The sequence below is a fragment of the Antechinus flavipes genome, chromosome 1, assembly GCF_016432865.1.
Source record: "Antechinus flavipes isolate AdamAnt ecotype Samford, QLD, Australia chromosome 1, AdamAnt_v2, whole genome shotgun sequence".
Classification (NCBI taxonomy): domain Eukaryota; kingdom Metazoa; phylum Chordata; class Mammalia; order Dasyuromorphia; family Dasyuridae; genus Antechinus; species Antechinus flavipes.
Genome location: NC_067398.1, coordinates 9,983,353 through 10,006,561, shown reverse-complemented (window position 1 = coordinate 10,006,561; position 23,209 = coordinate 9,983,353). Strand labels below are relative to the sequence as shown.

Here is a 23,209-nt window from a genome sequence, read left to right as displayed (position 1 = left end):
TGATTCTCCTTCAGGAACATCAAGTCAGTTTGACCATAGAGCATAGTGGGTGAAAAGAGCAGAATTTCAGAACTCCAGAACCTCATAAAGAAGAAAAGGTCTTGAAGAACAGCCCGTGGCTTTTTGTGCAGCAGCTTTCATCAGTCTAGAAAGTTTTGTCATTCTGGAGAGTATCTACCTTGTGGCTGAACTGAAGTCATGTTCAATATCAGATGGCTCCCTAGTTTGCAAAAGAAAATGGTAGGAAGTCATCAAATGGAAAAGTCATCTAAAGACAAACAGGATTGTGATTTTCTTGCTTATATGTAAAGGGCTGAAACTCTGAATGGGTGCACTGGAGCTGGAGGGCCGAGCACTTGAGGCTAATTACCGATTGGACAATACTCTATTAGCACATGCTTGGAAAATGGCCCTTCTCACTATTCCGTGCTGACTCGATCTTTTGGCGTATACAGAGATTTGTGGGAAGGATGAGGGGGTGGAGTAAGACAATCGAGGGACACTTTGGCGGTGGAGGAAGAGAAGGGAGGTTGTGGAGAGCTTGTAGCTGTTTTGTCCATCTCCTTTACTTCTCCCCCTAAAGACCAAGGACTTTTGCTGATCCTGACTAGCTGATCCTGAGGTCAACAGGGAGCTAACTCGGTCTTCACACTTATAACCCAAGGGGGATCATTTAAAGCTGACACAGAAATGCCCCCAAAAATTAGTTTCTTGAAATTTACAGAACATATAACCAGGTAGATAATTGGTGGACTGGGGGTTACTATTCTTCATTGATTGAAGAAGAGAAAAAATGACATTTCCAGCTCAGTCATACCAAGAGGTCATTAATAAGCCAGGAACAATAGTGAGAGAGGTGGCTAAATCCTAGCAAATTGATGTTCAAACTAGAGGGGGTACGAACCAAATAACCAGCTGTTTAATGTCAGTACAATAAACTTTGCCCGTATTTTTATTTGCCCTTTATATCAGAGACTCTCATACCTCAAATGATGAGGGTACACTGAGGAATTCTCATTTCTTGGCTACTGCTGGCAAACCTAGAAATGTGTGTGCACATATATATGTATGTATATATGTATATTTTACACATATATTTCTTTATTATATATGTGTGTGTACGTATTTGTATGTATGTGTATAAACATATATACTTCCATATAAATGTGGAATCTATGTGTATGTATATTCCATCTATTTCAATATGTATGTGCATAAATGTATATAAATAGAGGTGTGGGTATGTATATGTGTATGTGTATATATTCATTCTAGAACCCCCGGCCTAAAGGAACAGGAAGAAGAAAGGCCCAGTAAAGGGAGAGAGAGAATTTCTTCCAGGAACATCAAATAAACTAGTGTAACGGACTGGCAGAGTGGGTGAAAAGAGCAGAATGTGAGAACAGACAGGGAGAAAGGGGGCACCTTGGAAAGAGCTGTTAATGCCAAAAAAGAACTTAATCTGGTTGATCCTGGAGGTAACAGGGAGCCACCAAGGTTACTGAAGTAAGGGCCGGAATATTCGGAGCTCTGATTTAGCAAAGACCCATAGCTGAGTGCAGGGCATCTGGAGTGGCGCAAACTGAAGGTGAGAGCATGGAGAAGTGATGAACATGTAGGAGAGATGCTGAAGGGAAAGAAATGAGGAGTTTAGGTGGCTGATGAATTGGATGATTAAGAGTCGAAGACACCAAGGAAAGAAGAAAGAAGGGACGTTCAATGCTCGTGGCCACTGTGGGAGGTAGAGACTAGTGTTATTCTCATTTTACAACTGAGACTTCTTATCCAGGATCACTTGGCGAGAAAGTGTCTAAGGCTGGGTTTGAAGCCAGATCTTCCTGACTGCAGACTTAGCACACTATCTACTGCAGCATTTTACTGGTGAAGGGTAATCACAAAGTAAGTTGTAAGACTGGATTATTGGGAAGCTCTTGACATTTTAGGGCAGTTCAGAGAAGGGAAGAATTTATGGGAAAAGATTATGAGCTCTCTTTTAGGCACATTATATGTGAAACGCCTCCAGGACATTCAATTCAAAATGTCCAACAGGCAACTGGTGATACAGGATTACAGTTCAGAACAGTGATTAGGAATGGATCTGTAGATGTGGGAATATACAAGAAAAATGGTAACTGAACACACAAAATATGATGAAATCACCGTGGCAGATAAAAGAAGCAGGGAGGGTCCAAGATAGAGTTTGAAGATATTAATGGATAGTGGGCATCGTGTGGATAAAAAAGTGACTGGCACATAAAAAGTATAGAGTAAACTGAATTGGTTTCAGTCCTCCATCCATAGAAATAGGATCCTGGATCATAGCTTCCCATCAATTGTGGAATAACAAATAATAACTATAATCCATGGAGGCAAAGAAAAATTTCAATGCACCATAAGATACAATTTCTAGGAAGAACTCAGAAAATCTCTGAAGACTTCTGTGAACTGGTGTCAAGTAAAAAACCAGGAAATCGATATGTAAAATCACTACAAAAGTAAAATGAAAACAAAATGGCAGCCAAAAAAAAAAAAAAAAAACCCTGAAACTAAACACTGTGAAATTATAACAACCTTGTTTGTCATGGAAAAGAAGAAGAAAAGATGCACCATTTTCTCGCTTTTTCACAGAAGTGCAGACCTATGGATGTTAAACAATGAACATCCTGGCAGACTCAGCTGATGTATTACTTAGTTTTGCTGAATTGCTTCCTTCCCCTCCCCCTCCCATCTTTCTTTTCTATTCTAAGGATCACTCTTGTTGAAACAGGGGAAGAAATTACCTAGAAATGAATGTAAAAAGGTATGATTTCAGTAAAGTAAAGAAAGGAGTCTATTAAATGATATTCTCAGTGTTTGTGACAAAAAGGCAGGTGAAATCATATCCAGACTGAAGGGAACAGGTGTTGATTTCAGATATGAAAAGACTACCTACTGCAATAATATCCTTATATGCTATTACTACTAATAGAAGTTTTATATACAAATTCACTGTCACTGATTTTCACAATATGTATCTTTTCTCCATCACATTTACTTTAAAAGACAAAGGTGATTTCACTGATTTTCACAATATGTATCTTCTCCCCTATCACATTTACTTTAAAAAGCAAAAGTGATTTCACTGATTTTCACAATATCTGTCTTTTCCCCATCACATTTACTTTAAAAAGCAAAAGTGATTTCATTGATTTTTACAATATGTGTCTTTTCCCCATCACATTTACTTTAAAAGACAAAGGTGATTTCATCTATGTGGGCTCTGCTCCCACAAAACTATCACTTCCCTTCCTCATCCAGACCCAAGGATACAGACTGAAATAACAAAAAGAAAATATGTGCATTCCTGGGCCCCCTGCTGCTTCTCTGGCAAGCCAAACTCCTGCTAAAAATAAGTGGCCATTAGGTTTCTAAGAGAACAGAATCAGATGAAAATGGAAGACAGACAGTTCTAGAAAAACGATCCTCCTCCCTCCTGGGTTGACTTGGCTTAGGAGGACCCGAATGACCTTGCTCAGATCCCTCTGCTCTTTCTCTGGGGCTTCCTGGGAGTTGGTTGATGAAAGCAGAGTTTCTTAACTTGGTGTTTTTCTCCATTCCGAAGCATATGTGAATGTCTGCACAAGAGCACACAAGACGCTGTCTTTGAGAAGGATCAGTGTCATTTAGACCATCTGGCCAGATGCTCATTTGGGAATACTTGGAATATATTATCCAGGGGAGGGAAATGAGTTTGACACTGGATGATGTTTGGAAAAACCTGATTCAGCATAAACATAGTGAAATCTCATTGAAGAAACTATTTTTGGTCTGGACTTTTCAGATACCCAACAAGTCCCATCTATGAACACAAAAGATGGGCCCTGGGCCATTGGTTTTCAAGTGTTCTGCATTTTGGATCTACACCCGACGTGCTGCTTTTCTACTGAGCAAAGTGCTTTTCTTTCTTTATAAAATTCACAGTTGATGATACCCTGTTTTGACATCATCTTCCTTTCCAAATATACCTGGAGAGGCAAAGGGGCAGCCAAAGGCAATATGGCAAAATAGCCAATGTGCTGGATGTGGAGGCGGGAATAGAGACTTGAGTTCAGATCCCACTTCAGACACTTGCCAGCTATGTGATTCTGGGCAAGTCACTTTAATCTGTCTGCCTCAGTTGCTTCATCTATAAAAGAAAGACAACTTCTTAGGAAAGGAAGGAAGGAAGGGAAAATGAGGGGGTAGAGGGAGAGAAAGGAAGGAAAGAAAGAAAGAAAGAAGGAAGGAAGGAAGGAAGGAAGGAAGGAAGGAAGGAAGGAAGGAAGGAAGGAAGGAAGGAAGGAAGGAAGGAAGGAAGGAAGGAAGGAAGGAAGGAAGGAAGGAAGGAAGGAAGGAAGGAAAAGAGAAAGAGAGAAAGACAAAAAAGTAAGGAAGGAATATATTTTAAATTTAATTTTGGCCTTTCAAGTACAATCCTAAGCAATATTACAATTTTGTTTGTTACTCTTCTTTGGCATGACTTTTTATTTTAAAATACAAAAGGTAATAAAAGTCACAAAATTTTAATTTTTAACATGAAAGGGTAAAAAGATAAATGTATCCCTAAGGAGGTTTTTTTTAATATAACATCTCAAAAACACCTAGAAAACAGTCATAAAAATGCTAATAAAATAAAACCACTTTTTGGGGGAGGCAGTTGGAGTTAAGTGACTTGCCCAGCGTTACACAGTTAATAAGTATTAAGTGTCTGAATCCAGATTTCAATTCAGGTCCTTGTGACTCCAAGATCAGTGCTCTATCTACTATGTCATCTAACTGCCCCTAAAACCAAATTTTGATAAAAGGGTTCATTGAGTTTCACTAAAAACCAGTTAGACACTTTTTTGGATTAATGTAGCTCATTGAAAGGTCCTTAACTTGTTTAGAATTAATCTAAGGCATAAGTGTTTGACCATTTTTGTGTCATGGAACCCTTGAAAAGTCTGGTGACCTCTGTGAATCTTTTCTTAGAATAATGTATTTAAATGCATATAAACAGAATAAAATATTTAGGATCACAAAGGAAATCAATTATATAAAAATTCAGTTATCAAAACATATTTTTTTTTTGTTTTTTAAGTTCAAAGGCCTCAAGTTAAGAACCCGTGATTTAGAGTAAGGTTGGAGATAAAACTATTACTATATAATTATTACTATATTTTTATTATTATGTAATTACTATATATTACTAATACTATATAATTAACAAAAATGCATGGTGCTCACTGGAAAGTGCTTCCTTCACATCCTATGCTTCTACCACATCTTTTCCTTGCCTTAGGCACAAAATTCTGAATTACAGTGAAGGGAGGTTGCATGGAAGTCTCAGTTGAAGCCGTTCTTTCCCAATGTCGTCACCCATTGTGAGTTGGAGACCCATTGGTCTCCATTCCGTTTTCCCCTTTGGGCTCCTCCTTAGCCCTGTTAGCCCTTCCAGGATAAAGGACAGCTGATAAAACTTTGGCTCTTCCAAGAGGTTTTCCTGGTGTGACAATGATGGTTTCAGATTTTAAGTATTTATTCTTTTTAAGCCAGCGAATCAAATTGGGGGTTAAAAATCTGGCTAAGTATACCCTTGCAGCTACTTCTCTAGCAACAGCCATTCCAGCAAATAAAATTGCTAAAAAGAGGATCCCTATGAGAAAAAGAAAAAAGAAAAAAAAAAAAAAAAAGACCCAGAAAGTCATTAGAATAAAGTTCCACTCACCATAATGAGGCTGAAAATCTGAGATTAAAAGTATGCCTATTCATTGGAAGGTAGCCCATTGAAATTAAATCATACGTGTTCACTAATGCAATTATAAGGCAATTAGTATCTTGACATTCTTCCGAGGATAACGATGAAATTCCAAACTGTTCAATCAACTGAGACCTCTAGGGAGTTCAGCCCTAGGCATTTTTTTATGACTTTTCTACCTTGTATATGCAGAAAATGAAATCCTTAAGGAAAGGACCTTTGAATGTAAATAATAATAATAATAAATAAAATTTATGAGGAGTGCACTTACTAAGTGCCCGGACCAGTGCCAAGAGCTTGACAAATAGGATCTCATTTATCCTCACAGAGACCTGGGAGGTAGGGGCCATTCTTATTCCCATAACAATCAACAACTCAGCTACTAGTGTAGTTTGGATAGCCCAGATTGGTTTGGCTTCCTTTTGGATCATTATGTCAAGCTAAAGAATCACATTTAAAGTTAATTTGTGGCAGAACAAGGCAATGGCAAAGACTGGGGGACGGGGAACCAGATTTGTTATTTCAAATCTAACTGAATTCCCTAATCAATGTCAGAGATGGGCTAAAGACTCGGAAAATAGTTTTCTATCCACTTTGCCCTACTTTCTCTCACCAATCACAAATTGGAAAATAAGCCACCTTTTAAAAATGGAATAATTTAGTTGAGAGAGGAAGAAAAAGGGAAAGAGAGGAGGAAAGGCAATGACTGTGTATCATCTCCAAGGGAATGAAAGGTTAATTCAGAGGATAACAGAGTTCTTCAGGTTTGTCAAAACATAAAAATAGGGGTTTAAGCTGCAAGGAAGGAAAATGAAGTTACACAGAAGCGTGAATCCTAATTGTACTCAACAAACATTTATTAATCACTTATTTTGTGCCAGACAGTGAAAACAGAAAAATCAGCCCCTGCCCTCAAGGAGGTTACATTCTAAGGAGTCAGAAAATGTGTCCATAAATAAGCAAAAGAGGTATGAACAAATGAGTAGCCTCAAAGTAACATTAGAGAACAATAAATGTAAAATGAGCAACATTTAACCAAATTAATTTGGGAAGTTTTTTCCAGAGATTGGTGGGATGACCACCTAGCTAAAGACTAGCTGAACTCCATATATTTTGAAGCTCCTTCCTCCTAATCTTGTCATCAACTGGAAATGTTTGCTTCCATCTTCACCTTTGCCCAAGCCCCTTTTGCCTCCACAAAATACACAGATAGTTGAAAGTGAGAAAACACATACATTTTCAAATATTTTCCTTCTAATCTATGCATGAGATTGCTTAAATAATGAAAAGTGTGAGAGAAAAGAATTTTAATTGGACTTATCAACATAATAATGGATACAAAATTTAAAAAATTCTCACTGTAGCAAATACCAAGTTAGGTGAACATTTCTATATCTGTAGCAGAACAAAAGAAGATTATACATTGATATTGTAGATATCAATCTAATGTTAATGACAACTAATGGAACAATTGGCATTTTAAGAAAATGAGGTAAATGATCTCAAAAAAGCAGAAAATATCCATAAAATGCTAAAAGGAATTTAAGATAAGTATAAGAAAATCAGAAAATAAAATTCTAATCCAATAAAATTCATGAAGTGAAGTTTTTCACATTTTGACAAATGTTAGCATTGTCTGATGACTTATTAATAATTAATCTGCAAAGACATGAGAAGTAATACATTGGAAATAAATAATGCAAAGTCGGAAGAAATGTATCCAACACTGACCAAAATTACCACATGAATTTAAAAATATATTCACAAGTATAGAGATGTCTAAACAAATAGAGAATGGAAGAGGATACAAACAGGAAGTCATCAAAAAGCTGTGGAATACCATACTTAGAAATGTATTTTAAACTGTCATTTGAGAACAAACCCCCAAACTTGAAAAAGTTTTAGAATTTTACTAGGACATTTTGGCAAAGGAGAGTCAGAAAAAGGTCTGAGTATAGTTGTCTATGTGTGTATGTAGGCAAGAGAGGTGATCCAGAGAGAGAGCTCTATTTGGACATGGGGATTTTGTTCCTTTTTTTTTCCCCCCAGTAGGGAAGGGACAAGGTAAGAAGAGAAATAGAAAAAAGAAAAAAAAAAAAGAAAAGGTCATTGAAGTATTGAAAATTTGACAGAAGGGATAAAAACGACAAGCAGCACATTTATGAAATTTTGAATTTTCATTGTGAGATTTATTCTCTTTTTTAAAAAAAGCAAACCACATAATATCAGGTAGATGTATAATCCTCTTTGTTCTGCTACAGATATAAAAATGTTCATTTAATTTGGTATTTGCTACATCGAGAATTTTTTTTAATTAAAATAAAAAAATAAAAAAACCTGTTGCCTTAGAGTTACCCACACAGAGCAAAGAGTGGGCAGTTACAGACCAGGATCTCCCAGAGTACAATGGTCACAGTTGAGACATGAGGGGCAGACACACCTGTGGTTCATCAGGAGATGATACCCAGATAAGGCTGGCAATAATCACTTAGCTGTCTTTCCCTGCCCAGATGAACTTCACCCTCAGGTAAAGAAAGAACTGGCTGACCTAACTGCTGAGCTATCTTCTGTAACATCGGAAGTACGATGGAAAACAGGAAAGGTAGGCAGTATTGGAGAAGGATTTTCGAAAAAAGAGAATCTGACTGATTCCTGGTAAAGTTTTCAAATGGGTGATAAGAAACAGTAACTGGACATCCAGAAAGGGCAGTTAACTATGATGAGACAGCATAGCTTCATCAGTCCTAGAAGACTGATTTCATTTTTTTTTGTTATTATTAAATAGTAAAGTAAGAGGAATGCTGTAGATATTGCTTACTTAAACTTTATCAAAGCATTTGAAAAACTCGAATTATTTTTACGTCAAAGATGGAGTATCATGAACTAGATCATTAGATTAGATGGATTCTAGACTGGCCAAATGGTCAGTTCCATGTCAGTGTGGCAGGAGGGCTCCGGGTCCCAGAGATCTATGCTAAGCGCAATCTAATTAGGAAACTAAAGTACCCCAAAGTGAAATAGAAATGATGTTTGGATGATCTCTGTCTATTACTAGTGTGACCATTTTTCAGTAGGATTGACCGTGAAGATTTATGGGAATTCTGTATAACTATAGATGGAATCAAAAAGTCCTGGCAAGTTGTCATTCACTAAAAAGACATCAATCAATATTCATTCTAGGTCCTCACAGCCATTACATGCTTATTAAAAAGTCTGCTAAGACCCCCCCACCCTGTTTGCCAGGGAGCATAGAAAAGCTACTGGAGAGTTAACCTAAGACCAAAGGACAGACTTGGTGAGCTGAGGTGACCGTGGGCACGTATTTCCCAGTTTACCAGGTTTATGGCGGCTGGGGGCTTCTGCCCAGTGGCAGCCCAACAGTAAGACAAAGCAGGAGGATGGGCTCTCTGGGGTCTCCCGCTGGCCCAAACATGCAGCAAGCAGAGTAAGGTTAGGTAGAGCCCGTCTGGCAAGGAGCAGAGAGCAGATGCCCAGCCTGGGAATGGGACCAGCCAAAGGAAACAGCAGCTTGAGCTTGGGATGGGACGGTCACACCCCCCCAGGAGCAGCAGGTGAGAGCTAACCAAGCCCAGGACGCAGCTTCTTCCTCCCAGATTTCCCTTGCGCGAAATGCAGGGACATTCCCACCCAGGATTTGTGTCTCAACTTCTTTTCCTTATGTGTTTCTCAAAGCAGGTTGTGGAGAGGATCCCAAAAGAACTGACTTAACCCTGGCTACAATCCTATAGTAGTCTTTCCCTGTCTCAATTTTCTATATTTAAAACTGCTAATAGTTTGGTCATTAACAGGGAATCATCCAATCCTGTGACAAAACAATCAAGACTGGGGTGGCGGGATTTACGGAGAGAAATGCGGGCTGAATCTGCAGGGGTTTGTTCCTGTAGCCAGATCATAGCTCCAGACTGCCCCAGAAGCAGCCAGAGGTTGAGCCAGGGGGTGGTTCCTATGGCAGTCCCTGAGCACACCTGCTAGGACTGCTTCTGCCCTAAGAACCACAAAACCCTGCACTGCCCTGCAGCTGCTTTAAAAGGTAATAATAGCCATATCACCGGGAAAAGCTGCTTTGCATTTCTATTCTGCAGCCATTGATTACCAAATATAAACCTTATTCTTTGAAGAAAAAAGTCGCATTGTGAGGCATCTGTGGACAGACTGGTACCTCCATTGTCCTTGGCCCTCTGCTTTCAGCCTCCTATGACAGCCTTAGGCCCTTCGAGCAAATGAGTACACTAGAGGCTTGATTCTTTTGAAAAAATGAAATCTTTCCAAAATAATGAGAACCACCATAAGAACAATGTGGTGTCTTTTGTTTTATAGACAGCTCAGCAAAGTAGCCTTTCTAAAGCAATGAAATCACATGAGGCGACAGGCCAGACTCTTTCTGATGCCTTTTTCTGAATCGATGAATGTATTTCTAGCAGGAAATTTCCAGGTCCTTTCCTAGTATTTTCAAATACCCATGGTGAAAAATGGACAATGAAAGCTTAGGATTTCTTTTGTTCTTTCCCTCTGGCTTACTGAATCCCCCAAATATCCTAAAGTTGTTGACTTGGTAAAATGAACTTTCCCTCTACAGTTTGGGTGGCAAATGAACCGTTAAGCAACAAAGGCAGCTTCTAAATGCTGGCTTGTCTTTTTTATTACCAGGGTCTTAGTTTGACTTGTATAGTTCAAGGTGAGATTGATGTATGAATTCCTACCTGCAGGAGGCCAGGTAATAGATGGAGACAATATTACCGGGTTATCACTACTTGGTGTGAAAATACTGAAACGACGGGCGTAAATCTCATTTGGGGAGCCATCTTTTCTTTCATAAGAAATTTTTGTACTGAAGATGATTTGCTACAATACTCATTGCTCGCATGTTTTATTGATAATTTTCTTTGAAGAATAAGTTCTGGCAGTCTTAAGTTTTCTTAGCAAAAGAGAAACAAGATTTTTCTTTTCCTCTAAATTCTGCAGGTTTTTTCCCTTCTTCCCACTCTTAAGGTAACCACAGTTCTTCTCATAACATTAGGTGTCTGATCAAAGCGGACACTGTTGTCCCCCTCTCCCCTCCCCGCCCCCAGAACTAGCCCCTTATTGATTTCCCAATCCCACCCCCATCCCCAATAACAGCTTCTCTAGAAGACACAAAGAGTGTCTTGAATATGTCAAGTCCACAGACTAATGAGTGCATGATTAAAATGGGGGAAAAAAACCTGCCTACTAAGGTAGACGCTATACAGTGCTCTGCTCAGTAAATACTCAAGACTACAAGATTAGACACAGGCTGCCAGGTCAATGAGCACTCCTTAACTTCAAGTCAAAGGTGTGTGTTGACACATCAGATGAGACTGATAGCGGCACTTGTGTTTGTGTCAGTGGGACGCAGAAGGAACAGAACTTCTCCAGGCCCAGGAGTGAATGATTCACTTTCTGGAAGTCCTCAAGCGCTGTGAGGAGCTTCATGCCCTTTGAATCCTTCCAAATTTGGCTGTTGCCCTGTTCAGGGACTCAATCCTGAAAGCTCTCTGCTGTTCCCCTTTTAGTGGTGTCTCTGCCATAAGGGCATTCGGTCAGAGTTCAGTCCTGGGGAACACGCAGGGCAACCCAACCCCCTCCAAATTAGAATTAGTGCAAAAACCCAGAGCCTTCTAAGAGATGTAGGTTTCAAAGGGGCCTCTAAAGAAAGATCCTCAAATAAAAATACAAGATGTGTGTTTTTTAAATCTTTTTTAAATTTTTAAAATTTAATTAATTTATTTTCCTTTTTATTTTAAAAGGCAACCTGGGTCATTTGGGTAGCATGACTCCCAACAGACTTCCATAAGTAGGCGTCTTGGCCAAATGCATTTTAAATATTTCTCAGTCTTTTGACAATATGAATATTGGTATTTTCCTTGGGGATGAGGTTCTTCCTCTTCAATTTACCAAGCACTTATTCCACTCCCACTGTGTGCTAGAGAGTAAGCACTTATTCCACTCCCACTGTGTGCTAGAGAGTAAGCACTTATTCCGCTCCCACTGTGTGCTAGAGAGTAAGCACTTATTCCACTCCCACTGTGTGCTGAGTAAGCACTTATTCCACTCCCACTGTGTGCTAAGAGTAAGCACTTATTCCACTCCCACTGTGTGCTAGAGAGTAAGCACTTATTCCACTCCCACTGTGTGCTAGAGAGTAAGCACTTATTCCACTCCCACTGTGTGCTAGGCCATAAGCACTTATTCTACTCCTACTGTGTGCTAGGCAATAAGCACTTATTCCACTCCCACTGTGTGCTAAGAGTAAGCACTTATTCCACTCCCACTGTGTGCTAGGCAATAAGCACTTATTCCACTCCCACTGTGTGCTGAGTAAGCACTTATTCCACTCCCACTGTGTGCTAGGCAATAAGCAATTATTCTACTCCCACTGTGTGCTAAGAGTAAGCACTTATTCCACTCCCACTGTGTGCTAGGCAATAAGCACTTATTCCACTCCCACTGTGTGCTAGAGAGTAAGCACTTATTCCACTCCCACTGTGTGCTAAGAGTAAGCACTTATTCCACTCCCACTGTGTGCTAGGCAATAAGCACTTATTCCACTCCCACTGTGTGCTAAGAGTAAGCACTTATTCCACTCCCACTGTGTGCTAGGCAATAAGCACTTATTCCACTCCCACTGTGTGCTAGAGAGTAAGCACTTATTCCACTCCCACTGTGTGCTAGGCAATAAGCACTTATTCCACTCCCACTGTGTGCTAAGAGTAAGCACTTATTCCACTCCCACTGTGTGCTAGGCAATAAGCACTTATTCCACTCCCACTGTGTGCTAGAGAGTAAGCACTTATTCCACTCCCACTGTGTGCTAAGAGTAAGCACTTATTCCACTCCCACTGTGTGCTAGGCAATAAGCACTTATTCCACTCCCACTGTGTGCTAGAGAGTAAGCACTTATTCCACTCCCACTGTGTGCTAGGCAATAAGCACTTATTCCACTCCCACTGTGTGCTAAGAGTAAGCACTTATTCCACTCCCACTGTGTGCTAGGCAATAAGCACTTATTCCACTCCCACTGTGTGCTAAGAGTAAGCACTTATTCCACTCCCACTGTGTGCTAGGCAATAAGCACTTATTCTACTCCCACTGTGTGCTAGAGAGTAAGCACTTATTCCACTCCCACTGTGTGCTAGGCAATAAGCACTTATTCCACTCCCACTGTGTGCTAAGAGTAAGCACTTATTCCACTCCCACTGTGTGCTAGGCAATAAGCACTTATTCCACTCCCACTGTGTGCTAGAGAGTAAGCACTTATTCCACTCCCACTGTGTGCTAAGAGTAAGCACTTATTCCACTCCCACTGTGTGCTAGGCAATAAGCACTTATTCCACTCCCACTGTGTGCTAGAGAGTAAGCACTTATTCCACTCCCACTGTGTGCTAGAGAGTAAGCACTTATTCCGCTCCCACTGTGTGCTAAGCAATAAGCACTTATTCTACTCCTACTGTGTGCCAGGTACCGGAGATCCAAAGACCCAACAAAAGATCCAGTCCCTGAGAATCAGCCTGCATGCTACTGAGATAAGCCAAGGCTGCTCACCGTCACGTACAAACCAGAGATTCGGAGGGCAAAGTCGGGGTCACTATCCCGGGCCCACTAAGATTTTGGAGGGCTAGGAGAGCCCCGCCCCCATCCCCGCTCCGGGGCCTCGGCATACAGTCTGCCCTTTACTCTGCCCTTTCCTCCCTCAGGGACCCTTCCTCATCAGGTCCCTAGGGTCCTGGGGAGGGGGCGGCTCCAGTCCGGGGGGAGACCACCGCCCAAAGGAGACTGCTGCACTCGAAAGCTTCCTCCCGGCGGAGCGGGAAGACCTGAGTTCATGTGCGGCCCCCTCGCAGACCGCCTCGTCAGGGGTGCCTCGGTTTCCCTAACTTTCCAGAAAACCTTTCCGCTCCTCCGACTGTTTGGGACACGCGGCTTCCGGCCACGTGATAGGATACGGCACTCTACGCCCCACCCACTATTGTCGTCCTGCCGTTACAGCGGCGCATGCGCGGCTTCGGGCCGAGCCCCCACCCGCTCAACCAATGAGTTTCTCCCAGATCGCTCTTGCGTGATGCCCCGCCCCATGACGGCGGCAGTGCCGGGGACAGAGGAGGCGGGTCGCCGACGCGGCCACGGAAGCCGGGAGGAGACCACCGGAGGCGGCGGCGCACGGAGGCGCAAGGAGGCGCACGGAGGGCGGAGGGCAGGAGTAGCGCCATGGTCTACATCTCGAACGGTGAGTGAGGAGCGTGATCTGGGCCTGAGCCGGGCGCCACCCCCGGGAGGCGCTGCGTGCGCGGGATCCGGGATCCATCCACCCTGGGACAGCAGATCCGGGCCTCCGCGACTGTCTCCGTCAGGAGGGTAAACTGAGGTGTGGGTCTCGGGCCAGCCCCTCGGAGGCCTGTGACAGCGGAGCCGTCTGAGGCTCGGGAGCCCGGCTTTGACAGACACCCCCCCCCCCCGCGGAGTTTGAGTGGGGGAGGGGCTCATGGGGGAGCCCCGCTCCGAGGGGACCCGCCGAGGGGAGGGTGCAAGTAGAGAAGAGGGTCCTTCTTGTTGTCGCTATTTTATCAGACGCCAGATGTTTTTAAAGAGGACACCAGTGGGCCCGCTTTCGCCCCGGTCCTGCTGTGTCTGTGTGGGTGGAGGATTGCTAGGTCTGGGGGCTTCCTATCAGTCCGCCCGTGGCCGGTGGAGGACGAGCCTGGATGAAACGCCGCTGTCCAGCAAACAGCCCCCCACCACGTGCTGTCCCGGGATCTCCTGAACCCCCCACCTCACAGATGAGGAAGCCCAGGCCCCGGGAGACCGTGGTTGGCCCCGGCTCGGAGCGGCGGGCCCCGGAGCAGAGCGACGTCTCTCGTGGGTGTCTTCGCTAAGGGGTGACTTCTGTAGGCAGCCCCCGGAGGGTCGGCGTCCAAACCAGGCTCCCCACCGAGGCCTCAGCTACTGCCGCGCCTCTGTGGCTCCAGGGCCAGCAGCGAATGGGGATGGGGGGAGGGGCGTTCATGCTGGCTTGTCGGGTGCCTTGGCAACAAACAACTCCGCGGGTAAAGGCGCATCCCCATTTTACAGATGGGAAAGTGTGGTTCCCTTAGCTAGTGCTCCTGGCCTATAGAAAAGCTGAGAAGGCCCATTGCTGCTGCCTGAAACCTGCTAGCGATGTCGGGGGCCAGCGGGGGGTGGAGGGGAGGGCCGAGAAGAGCAGCTGGAGGTGGGCGGGGCCTGAGGGTTTGGGGCTGTGGGCACTGGGGAGGAGTGGGGCCGCTCGCCAGGATGTAGAGGGAGGAGGGCCGGCTGCGGGAACGGCGCCCTGGGGGTGGGCCTGGGCCCTGAGATTTCTCGGACCCCGCCAGCCCCCCTGATCCCCCGCGAGCCCTTAGAGGGGAGGCGCTGGACCCTCTGGCCGTGTCCGGGCTCCGAGGGGAGGCAGTAGCACGCACTTTAGACCTGCTGCGGGCGGCCCGGGCCCCCACACGTCCCTGACAATGTGCAGCCTCCGGCCAACAAGAGAGAAGCCCTTCAGAGCCTGCCTTGGGCCTGTTAGATGGGGGCCTCCCCTGCAGGGGAGAGACCCGAGCTTGGGGTGCCCTCGCTGCCTCGGGGAGCAGCAGTGGGCATTTGGGGGCGACGGCCTTCCGCATCGCAGGTGCCCCTGAAGTGGGACAGCAGAGCTCGGAAAGCCGGCCCAAGAAACCGAAACTTAACGGGCACGAAGCTAAGGCATGTGCCCGCTTCCGAAACGTCCCTGCTGCTAATGGCTCCAGGTGGCCTTTGTCCGGAAAAAAGCCTGGGCCATCCGTGGGATGGGGCCCCCAAAGGCAGCTCTGGGGCTTGGCGGAGGGGGAAGGTGAGAGACAGTGGGTGGGCCCCTCTGCTCCCCCGGGACTGGTCATTGGTCCCAGGACAATGTGCAGCCTCCGGCCGGGCTGGCCAACAAGAGAGAAGCCCTTCAGAGCCTGCCTTGGGCCTGTTAGATGGGGGCCTCCCCTGCAGGGGAGAGACCCGAGCTTGGGGTGCCCTCGCTGCCTCGGGGAGCAGCAGGCCCAGGCTTCCCTGGGCTCTGAGTGGGGGCGGCAGAAGTGTGACAGGGAAAGAACTAGTACGGGTCAGAGATTCCAGAGGTGGAACTGAGGCCCTGGGGGGTTGGGGGGATTGTTGGCCTGGGAGTGAGTAAGAGGGGGAAAGATCCTGAGGTGGCTGGGAATGGGAAGGTGGGGGATCTGTGGCAGAAATGGAGAGGTCCCGGGGAGGGAGCGCGTCCCCTCCTCGCCTGACTTCTGTCTTGGGCGTCCTTGGTTTGCCCTTTAATGACCCACACTGCCTCGGAAGTGCTGATAGGGGCAGGGGAAAGGAAGTTGTGAGCGGGGCCTGGGGGCTTTCTCTGGGGAAGGCCTGAGCCGGACCCTTGAAAGGCTTGGTATCCCAGGGGAGAGGAGCGGTTAAGAAGCCCTTGTCCTAGAAACAGATCCTGGGGTGGGAGAGGGTGTGACCCGGGAGCCATGGCCTGAGGCTCAGACTAGTCAGTAGGGTTGGGCTCCCAATTTCACACCATGGGAGGCCTGCCGCCCACAATTGGGCCAGGAATGTCTGGGCAGCCTTGTAGCATCCCCAGAATCCAGATTCCTGGAGCATTCCCCCCTTGGCCACTGTAGGGAGGGCAACACTTGCATTGCCACCAAGTCCAACACACCCTGAGAAGAATCCCACCTCAGGGGACCCCGTGAGCGGCCATCTGTCTCTTCTTGAAGAGCTCTGAGGAGGGGGAGCCCCCCATTGCCACCCAGTTCTTTTTGGAGACAATGGTTTTCCGGAAATAGACCCTAAATGGCTTCTCCTGTGCCTGTTCTGGCTCTGGGGCCAAGCCCAACGAGGCTGACCAGCAGCCCATCTCACACTTGAGAGATCAACAGAGCCTTCCCCATCTTCCTTCTTCCAGGACAGATTATCCCAGTTTTCTTCACCTGGGGCTGCCATGGCATCAACTCTGGGCTCTTAAGTGGATCTGTTTGTTTTTCTCAAATATTTGGATCGTGTCTGCTTCTTCAGAATCTGCTTTTTAATAATAAATTCTCTACAATATTATTGAATCTGAATAACCAGTTATTTTGACTGAATTCCACCTTGAAGGTCACTAAAGATGATCATAAATTTAGTTAGTTCATTTAACATTAGTTAGGACTGTTAAATTGGCTTTTTCCCCCATATCAAATCTATTAGATAATCCTTCTTTTTTTCCCCACTTCTTCAGAAGAAAAAGGAAAAGAGGGAAAAAAAAAAAAAAAAGACCTCAGCCATAGGTATCTAGTTCTTATTGTTTAGAACAACTCCATGAAACCCAGTCTGTTCCCTCTCCCAACTTCTGGGTTGCACCTTTTCTTTGTTGATGGCCTTTCCCAATTATAATTTGTTTTGGCTTGAGTCGCTCCCTTCCTCCACTCGCATCCCCTGCACTGTCCCAAATTCTACCGGGATGATTAATAAGGACCTTACCCAATCCAGACACGTTAAGTGAGATTCCTGCTATCTCTGTCCTCCACCACTCCCTCCGTGTTTAAAAATGGTTTTCCCGTGGTGCCCCACAGATATTTGTTGTTGGAACCCTCAAGTCTCTCTTTGTTCTAATACTCAAAGATTTGAGACTCCATAGAGATTGTAGACTCTTCTCCCTTTAGATATAAACACTTTGCAGGCTTCAAATTCTGTTTCTTTTGTCTGTGTGTTTGTCTTTGAAAGACTTGGCCCACTCTTGCTTTCTTGAAAGCAGTGATTGGAAGTCCTTGATTCTATTCTAAGTTCTTTTTGTCCCCCCTAAGGTCAGATTAGGTTTCTTGATGACCTCAGGCCCATTTAGCACAGCTTTTGTGTCTTTGTCCAGCTGTGTTTGCCTGGTGCTGTCCCTTAACTTGCCTCAGGGACTCTTAGCCATGTGGGAATGACATAAAGTCAGACACTGGAATACCCTAGGGCATGACCAGGTGCCATGGTACCCAGGTGCCCAAGGAAGAGGCAAGGAGTGGGTAGGAAGGCTGATGGACAACCTGAGGTTAGTCACTCCAGAAGAGGGAACCAAGCCAACCCTGGAAGACTCCAAGCTCCCTTCCCTAGAAGGCCGTAAAGCCTTGGGGAGAGTTCAGGCCAGAACCCGAGTTTGTGAGAGCCCAAGCTTGGACTCTAGGGTCAAACAGAGGTGATGTTCTGTGGACCTGTAGCCAGGGAGAGCCCAGGGCAGCTCTCCTGGTGCTGGCAAGCCCATGCCAGCCAGAATGATCCAGGGCTCACTACTGAAAATGTGGCCACTTGTTTAAGGCTGAAAGGAGGAGTTGGTTGGCAGCTGATATTCTCCTTGTTCTGGATGGGGTAGGTGGGCCTGTGTCCTGGAGGGTTCTGGAAGGGCTCTCTGAGGTGGAAGCAAAGAAGGGTGTCAAACCTGTTTATTCTCCCTCACAGCCCATGGTTTTTCGAGGTATTGGGTGGCCGTGTGTGTGTATTTGTGTGTGTGTCTCTGTATCTGTGTCTGTGTGCAGGGAGGTCAGCCCTCTGGAGCAAAGGTCTGAGTCATGGATGAGATCATCACCTTCCACCTGTGATGTGGGACTTGGTGTTTGGGTCTTTTAGGCAGAATGTACCCTTGGAAACTTGAATCTAGACTTGGTGACTAATGCAGTGTTTCTTTTGACATTACAATATAATACCTGTTATAAATCATCATTTCTCAGTGAGGATATTACTGATTTCACTTGTTTGTCCATCATTGATTATAGGACAAGTTTTAGACAGCCGGAATCGGTCACTATGGAGTTTATCATTCATAACAGATCTCTTTTGGGGAATCGCTGACTTTGTGATTATGTTGTGAGTATCACTACAAATGTCTCTTAACTTAGCTCCTCTACATGTTCAATGTGTAACCTTGTCAATCTTAGAAGTTCTCCAATTCCTACGATGTTCAGAAAGCATGTTCTTCCCCTCCCCCTGACAGTTTCCTGCAAGTTCTCCTACCCGTGTCTCCATTTTAAGGGTAAATTTGGTGGGGTTCTGTCCAGAAGTTACATGGATGTGCCCACGGTGCCAGAGCTAGTCAGAAGTAGAATTTAAATAATAGTGATCTATCCACTGAGTAGCACTGCCTCTAAAATTATAAAAAATGGGACGATGCATTGGGGATAGCATCTGTCAAAAAGTCAGTTTTTCTTTTGAAATTTTTTGATCTGTTTCATTTCTGCTTTATCATGAACTGTTGGTAATTTGGAGCCATCTTTTTGAGTCGCTCTAAAGTCACTGATGGGCGTCAAGCACGGTCCATGGATGGTGGGATTCCTGACCCATGTTGTTGACATCCATTGGCACTGTGGCCATCCGGACTCATTTTACCCTATACCAACACCTGCAGAGATTCAACCAGCGTTTCTTCTGTGCCTGTAAATGTAAATGTGCTCCACCCTGAGGGAGATTTTTTTTTTTTTTTAGAAAAGGAAAATAAGAGATAATCTTTGGCCTTCGAAAACTGTGTAGCAACCTGAGGTTTCCCTCCAAAGAAAGCTCCATTTTGGTTAGAATAACTGACTCCTTATCTGAAGGTTTTAGAGGCCTTACTCATGCCCGGAGTGTGAGTGTGCAGAGGCCTGAGGAGTGTGAGCTCTTAAATTTCTCATTTTGAAAGACAAATCCCCCTTGGGGTTTATGGGCTATTTTTAGGTCAGGCAGCTTTCAGAGCAATCTATATTCACATCTACCATAGCATAGTCCAGCCTGCTGGAAATTAATTTTAGGCTAACTAGCTAATTCCTAACAAGCCTTAATATTACATGCTTTTCTTCCACATAAGATCATTCGAAAGTATGACTGAAACTGGTGCCTGTTTTAAAAGTTTATTTTCTGCTTTCTCGTTTCCTCTCCTTTTTCAGTTTCAAGAGCCTGCTTCAGCAAGATGTAAAAAGAAGAGGCTATGTGGGTACATCTGATTCCCGGTACGATGATGGAAGAGGGTACGTTGCTCTTTAAAAGTCAAAATCTCTAGATTGAAAGCTGACTGTGTATTTGCAGGCTAAGCCCCTGAGTTCAGATCCCAACTTTGCCCAGGGCTTAATAACCGGGCCTCAGATCCCTCCCTTACCTTGCAAGATAAGGGGCCTTTCCAACTTTCGATCTACAGTTTGTTTTTCAGTCGTGCCTGACTCTGTGACCCCATCTGGGATTTTCATGGCAAAGATGCTGAAGTGTTTGCCATTTCCTTCTCTAGCTCATTTTACGAGTGAGGAAATCACTGAGGCAGGCAACGTTAGGTGACTTGCCCAGAGTCACACAGCTGGCAAGTGTCTGAGGCCAGATTTGAACTCATGGAGCCGAGTGTTCCTGACTTCCAATGATGCCCTTGCAGCCTGCTTGTTTGCATGATCCCCTCTCACTTCCCCCAGGGAGCTCCCTGGCTGCTGTCCTCGGTGTGAAAGCAGTAACAGGGAGCCCTCGGAGACTTCTTATGGAAGCCGCTTCACCACGGCCAAGGGCACAGACACATCCGGGCTGATTTTCTTTTCCTTCCCATAGGCCTCCGGGAAATCCTCGCCGCAGAATGGGCCGGATAAACCATATGAAAGGCCCTAGTCCTCCTCCTATGGCCGGTGGATGAGGAAGGTAATTGGCAATCTCTCTCTCTCTCCTGGTATTTTTTAAGCATCTGCGTTTCTAAAGCAGTCCCCAATTTAACTAGGAAGAATGTGTTAAATAAACTTTCACCAAGCTCCATTGTTTTTCTTTCTGTAAATCGACGGGTTGCCAAAGTGGTCTTATTTAGTTCATATACTGGCTTTACTGCCTCAGATGTCTTCGTCAAATGGCTGCTTGGGTGTGAAGCGTTCTCGGTGTCCCCACTAACGTTTCGTTCTTTTCCTCTGCTAGGTAAACGCCTGCTCTTGAGAAGCAGGCAAGAAGACACAGCCTCCCTTGGACAAAGGGAAAAAGTATCAAGTGTTGACCTTGGAGCAATGGAGGAACTCTGTGTCTGAAGGAAGATTGATTGCTCTGTGTCTACGCAGATTAATGATGTTGTGCTGGGAACTCCCCCCTGAGGGGATCCAGTGTAACTGATTGCAACTGTATAAATGCACATGTTCACTATCTCTCATTTTGTATAGTTTGTGAAAAGCCTAATGTGGTCCTAATAGTAAATATTTTCCGCTTGCAAACTATTGACTTTATTCAGCCTTGTTTGATAACGTATCAGTCCCCTGAGTTTGAGGGGCAAACCATCACTACAAAGACATTAAGTTTATTTTTAAAGTTTAGGAAAGTCTTAATTGTACTGTGGATGGTCATTATTCTTTTTCTTAAATATGTTCCATTGTTTGCTTTAGTTTATAAATAAATCACATGGCACTTTTCAGTTTCCTAGGTAATATTCCATCATCTACTTTGCCTTCATTTATAAAGAAATCATTCTGCTTCCTTCTGCATTTTCCATTATGAGATCTGCATGATTCATGCATCTTTTTGAGCCTCAAACATGTCCATCTTTTTTATAAAGAACATGGCCTAGTGAGTACCTTAAGGAGTCTGTGTTTGTGTCAAACACAGATCTCCAAGATACTGAGGCGTCTTGTACCTTAGAAGATCCTGTATCCAAGTTGAAGCCTAACACAGAGGCTAAATGTAATCTTTATATTTTGAATAATGAAGCATTGTTGGTGGGTGAGATTCTATTTTTTTATTTTCAACAACAAATTGAAATCTAATTTTGATGTACTTGGAAATCCAAGAACAAAAGCAATTGAAATTTGTTTTTTGGTTTTTTTTTATTGCTTGGGTGCTTGTTAAGGTGATTGCAATGAGAAGTACTCCTAAATAAAGAGAGACAGATGCCACCTGGAATAAAACAAGCTTGGGCTTCTGGTTGCATTGACCAATGGGAGACCGAGAGACAACACCCCGGATGTTAACCTGCATCATCCCAGAATGTCTCTGCCTTATCACTGCTCCGTTAGGCAGGAAGCGTGTTCTTCAGAGGAAGGGACTCTTGGTTGCCTCTACTTCCCCTGGTCTAAAGTCTGGTCTCTGGCTGGCCAACATTCGAGATGTCCTGCGTCCCACTCATCCCCTTCTGGCCGTTCGCTCAAGCTGTAGCCTCCTAGCTCAGGCCCCGCATCTTGCCTCTCCCGGGATTGCTGCAATAGCCTAATTCAGGGTCCATAAACTTCTGGTTTTTCATAAGATTTTTTGATAACTGGTCTCCTTTGTAATCCTGTGATTGAAGTGTTTAAAAGCAGTCCTTCTGGGAAGGGATCCATGGCACCTCTCCTAACTGGCTCCAAACGGGCCTTGTGGGATTACCCATGGAAGGCCCCAGGCCTGAAGCTTCTGTCATTCCCCATCTCCCTTTAGATCCATCCCATACTATCTTGTCCCCTTTCACTGGGGCACCCGGGCACCGCTCCCAGGCTCTGCCCCAGAGCTCAGGTGCCTTTGTCCTGGCCCTTCAGGCTCCTCCTCACTTCTCCCTTTGGCCTGTTGGGGCCCCTCCTCCCCCTGCAGAAGAGGGGCAGCTGGACCTTAAAGTCCTACCTGGGCCTTCTAAGTTGCTGAGAAGATGCTGACCTGCATCTGCCCAGGGGACTTTCCCAGAGCAGTTTAGTCCCAGGGCCGCCCCACCCTGGCATCCTCTGCTTTCCCCTTGTAATCCCTCCCGGAGAGTTGGGAGAGGGGAGGGCTCAGCGGCCGCCTGTTGAGTCGTTTTGCCCCGCTGCCCTCCGGAGGCCTCCCCAGCCCCACCCAAGCCTCCGTGGCACCCAAGGGATGGCCTTTCGTCCCTCCCCCCCACACATAAGCATCCATAATGAATCGTCCCAAGTCAGGACTTGTTTCTGCCATGGCCGCCCAGCACCCACGGGAGGCTCTTAGAAACGGGTGTTGGATTCAGTTGAATCTTGAGCCATTTCTCAGAATCCAGGACCTCCGAGAGCAGAGAACGGGGAGCCATCCTCTCTGGCAGTGGGGCCGAAGGGCCCCCCAAATGTCACCACCATGTTGCCCCTCCTGTGGGAGGGCACCGGGAGCACAAGCAGGAAGCCTGCACCGAAGGGCTCTGGGCAGGCGGGCACTGGCGGCCGGCGGAGGACCAAGCCGAAAGGGGCTCCCGAGGCGGCCCAAACCAAGCTCGTGGGCCGAATGTGGCCGGTTCCGAGCCCCGAGGGCCGGCGGGGATGAGGACGAGCCGGAAAGGTGGCTCGGGACCCATGGGAAGGAGGCGGGAGAGACCCGGGGACGCCGCCTTCTCCTCTGCATCCCGCGGGAGGCCTGCTCGGCCTCTATGGGCAGGCCTGCGGTTGCCCCATTAGATCGGAAGCTCCCGGAAGGCAGGCCCGTCTTCCGCCTCGGGTGCCCCGGCCAAGCACGGCGCCCAGCCCGCAGTCCCAGACGTGGAATGGACGC

The 23,209-nt window shown here is 45.5% G+C and overlaps 1 protein-coding gene across 1 annotated transcript; it reads left to right on the top strand.

Annotated features, from left to right (window-relative positions):
* Window positions 1-13,868: 13,868 nt before the first annotated feature.
* SELENOK (selenoprotein K) lies at window positions 13,869-20,423 on the top strand. The gene is made up of 4 exons (XM_051978977.1): window positions 13,869-14,018; window positions 18,550-18,640; window positions 19,693-19,773; window positions 20,333-20,423. The coding sequence occupies exons 1-4, from the start codon at window positions 14,000-14,002 to the stop codon at window positions 20,421-20,423; spliced, it is 282 nt and encodes a 93-aa protein (XP_051834937.1). The 5' UTR covers window positions 13,869-13,999.
* Window positions 20,424-23,209: the final 2,786 nt, after the last annotated feature.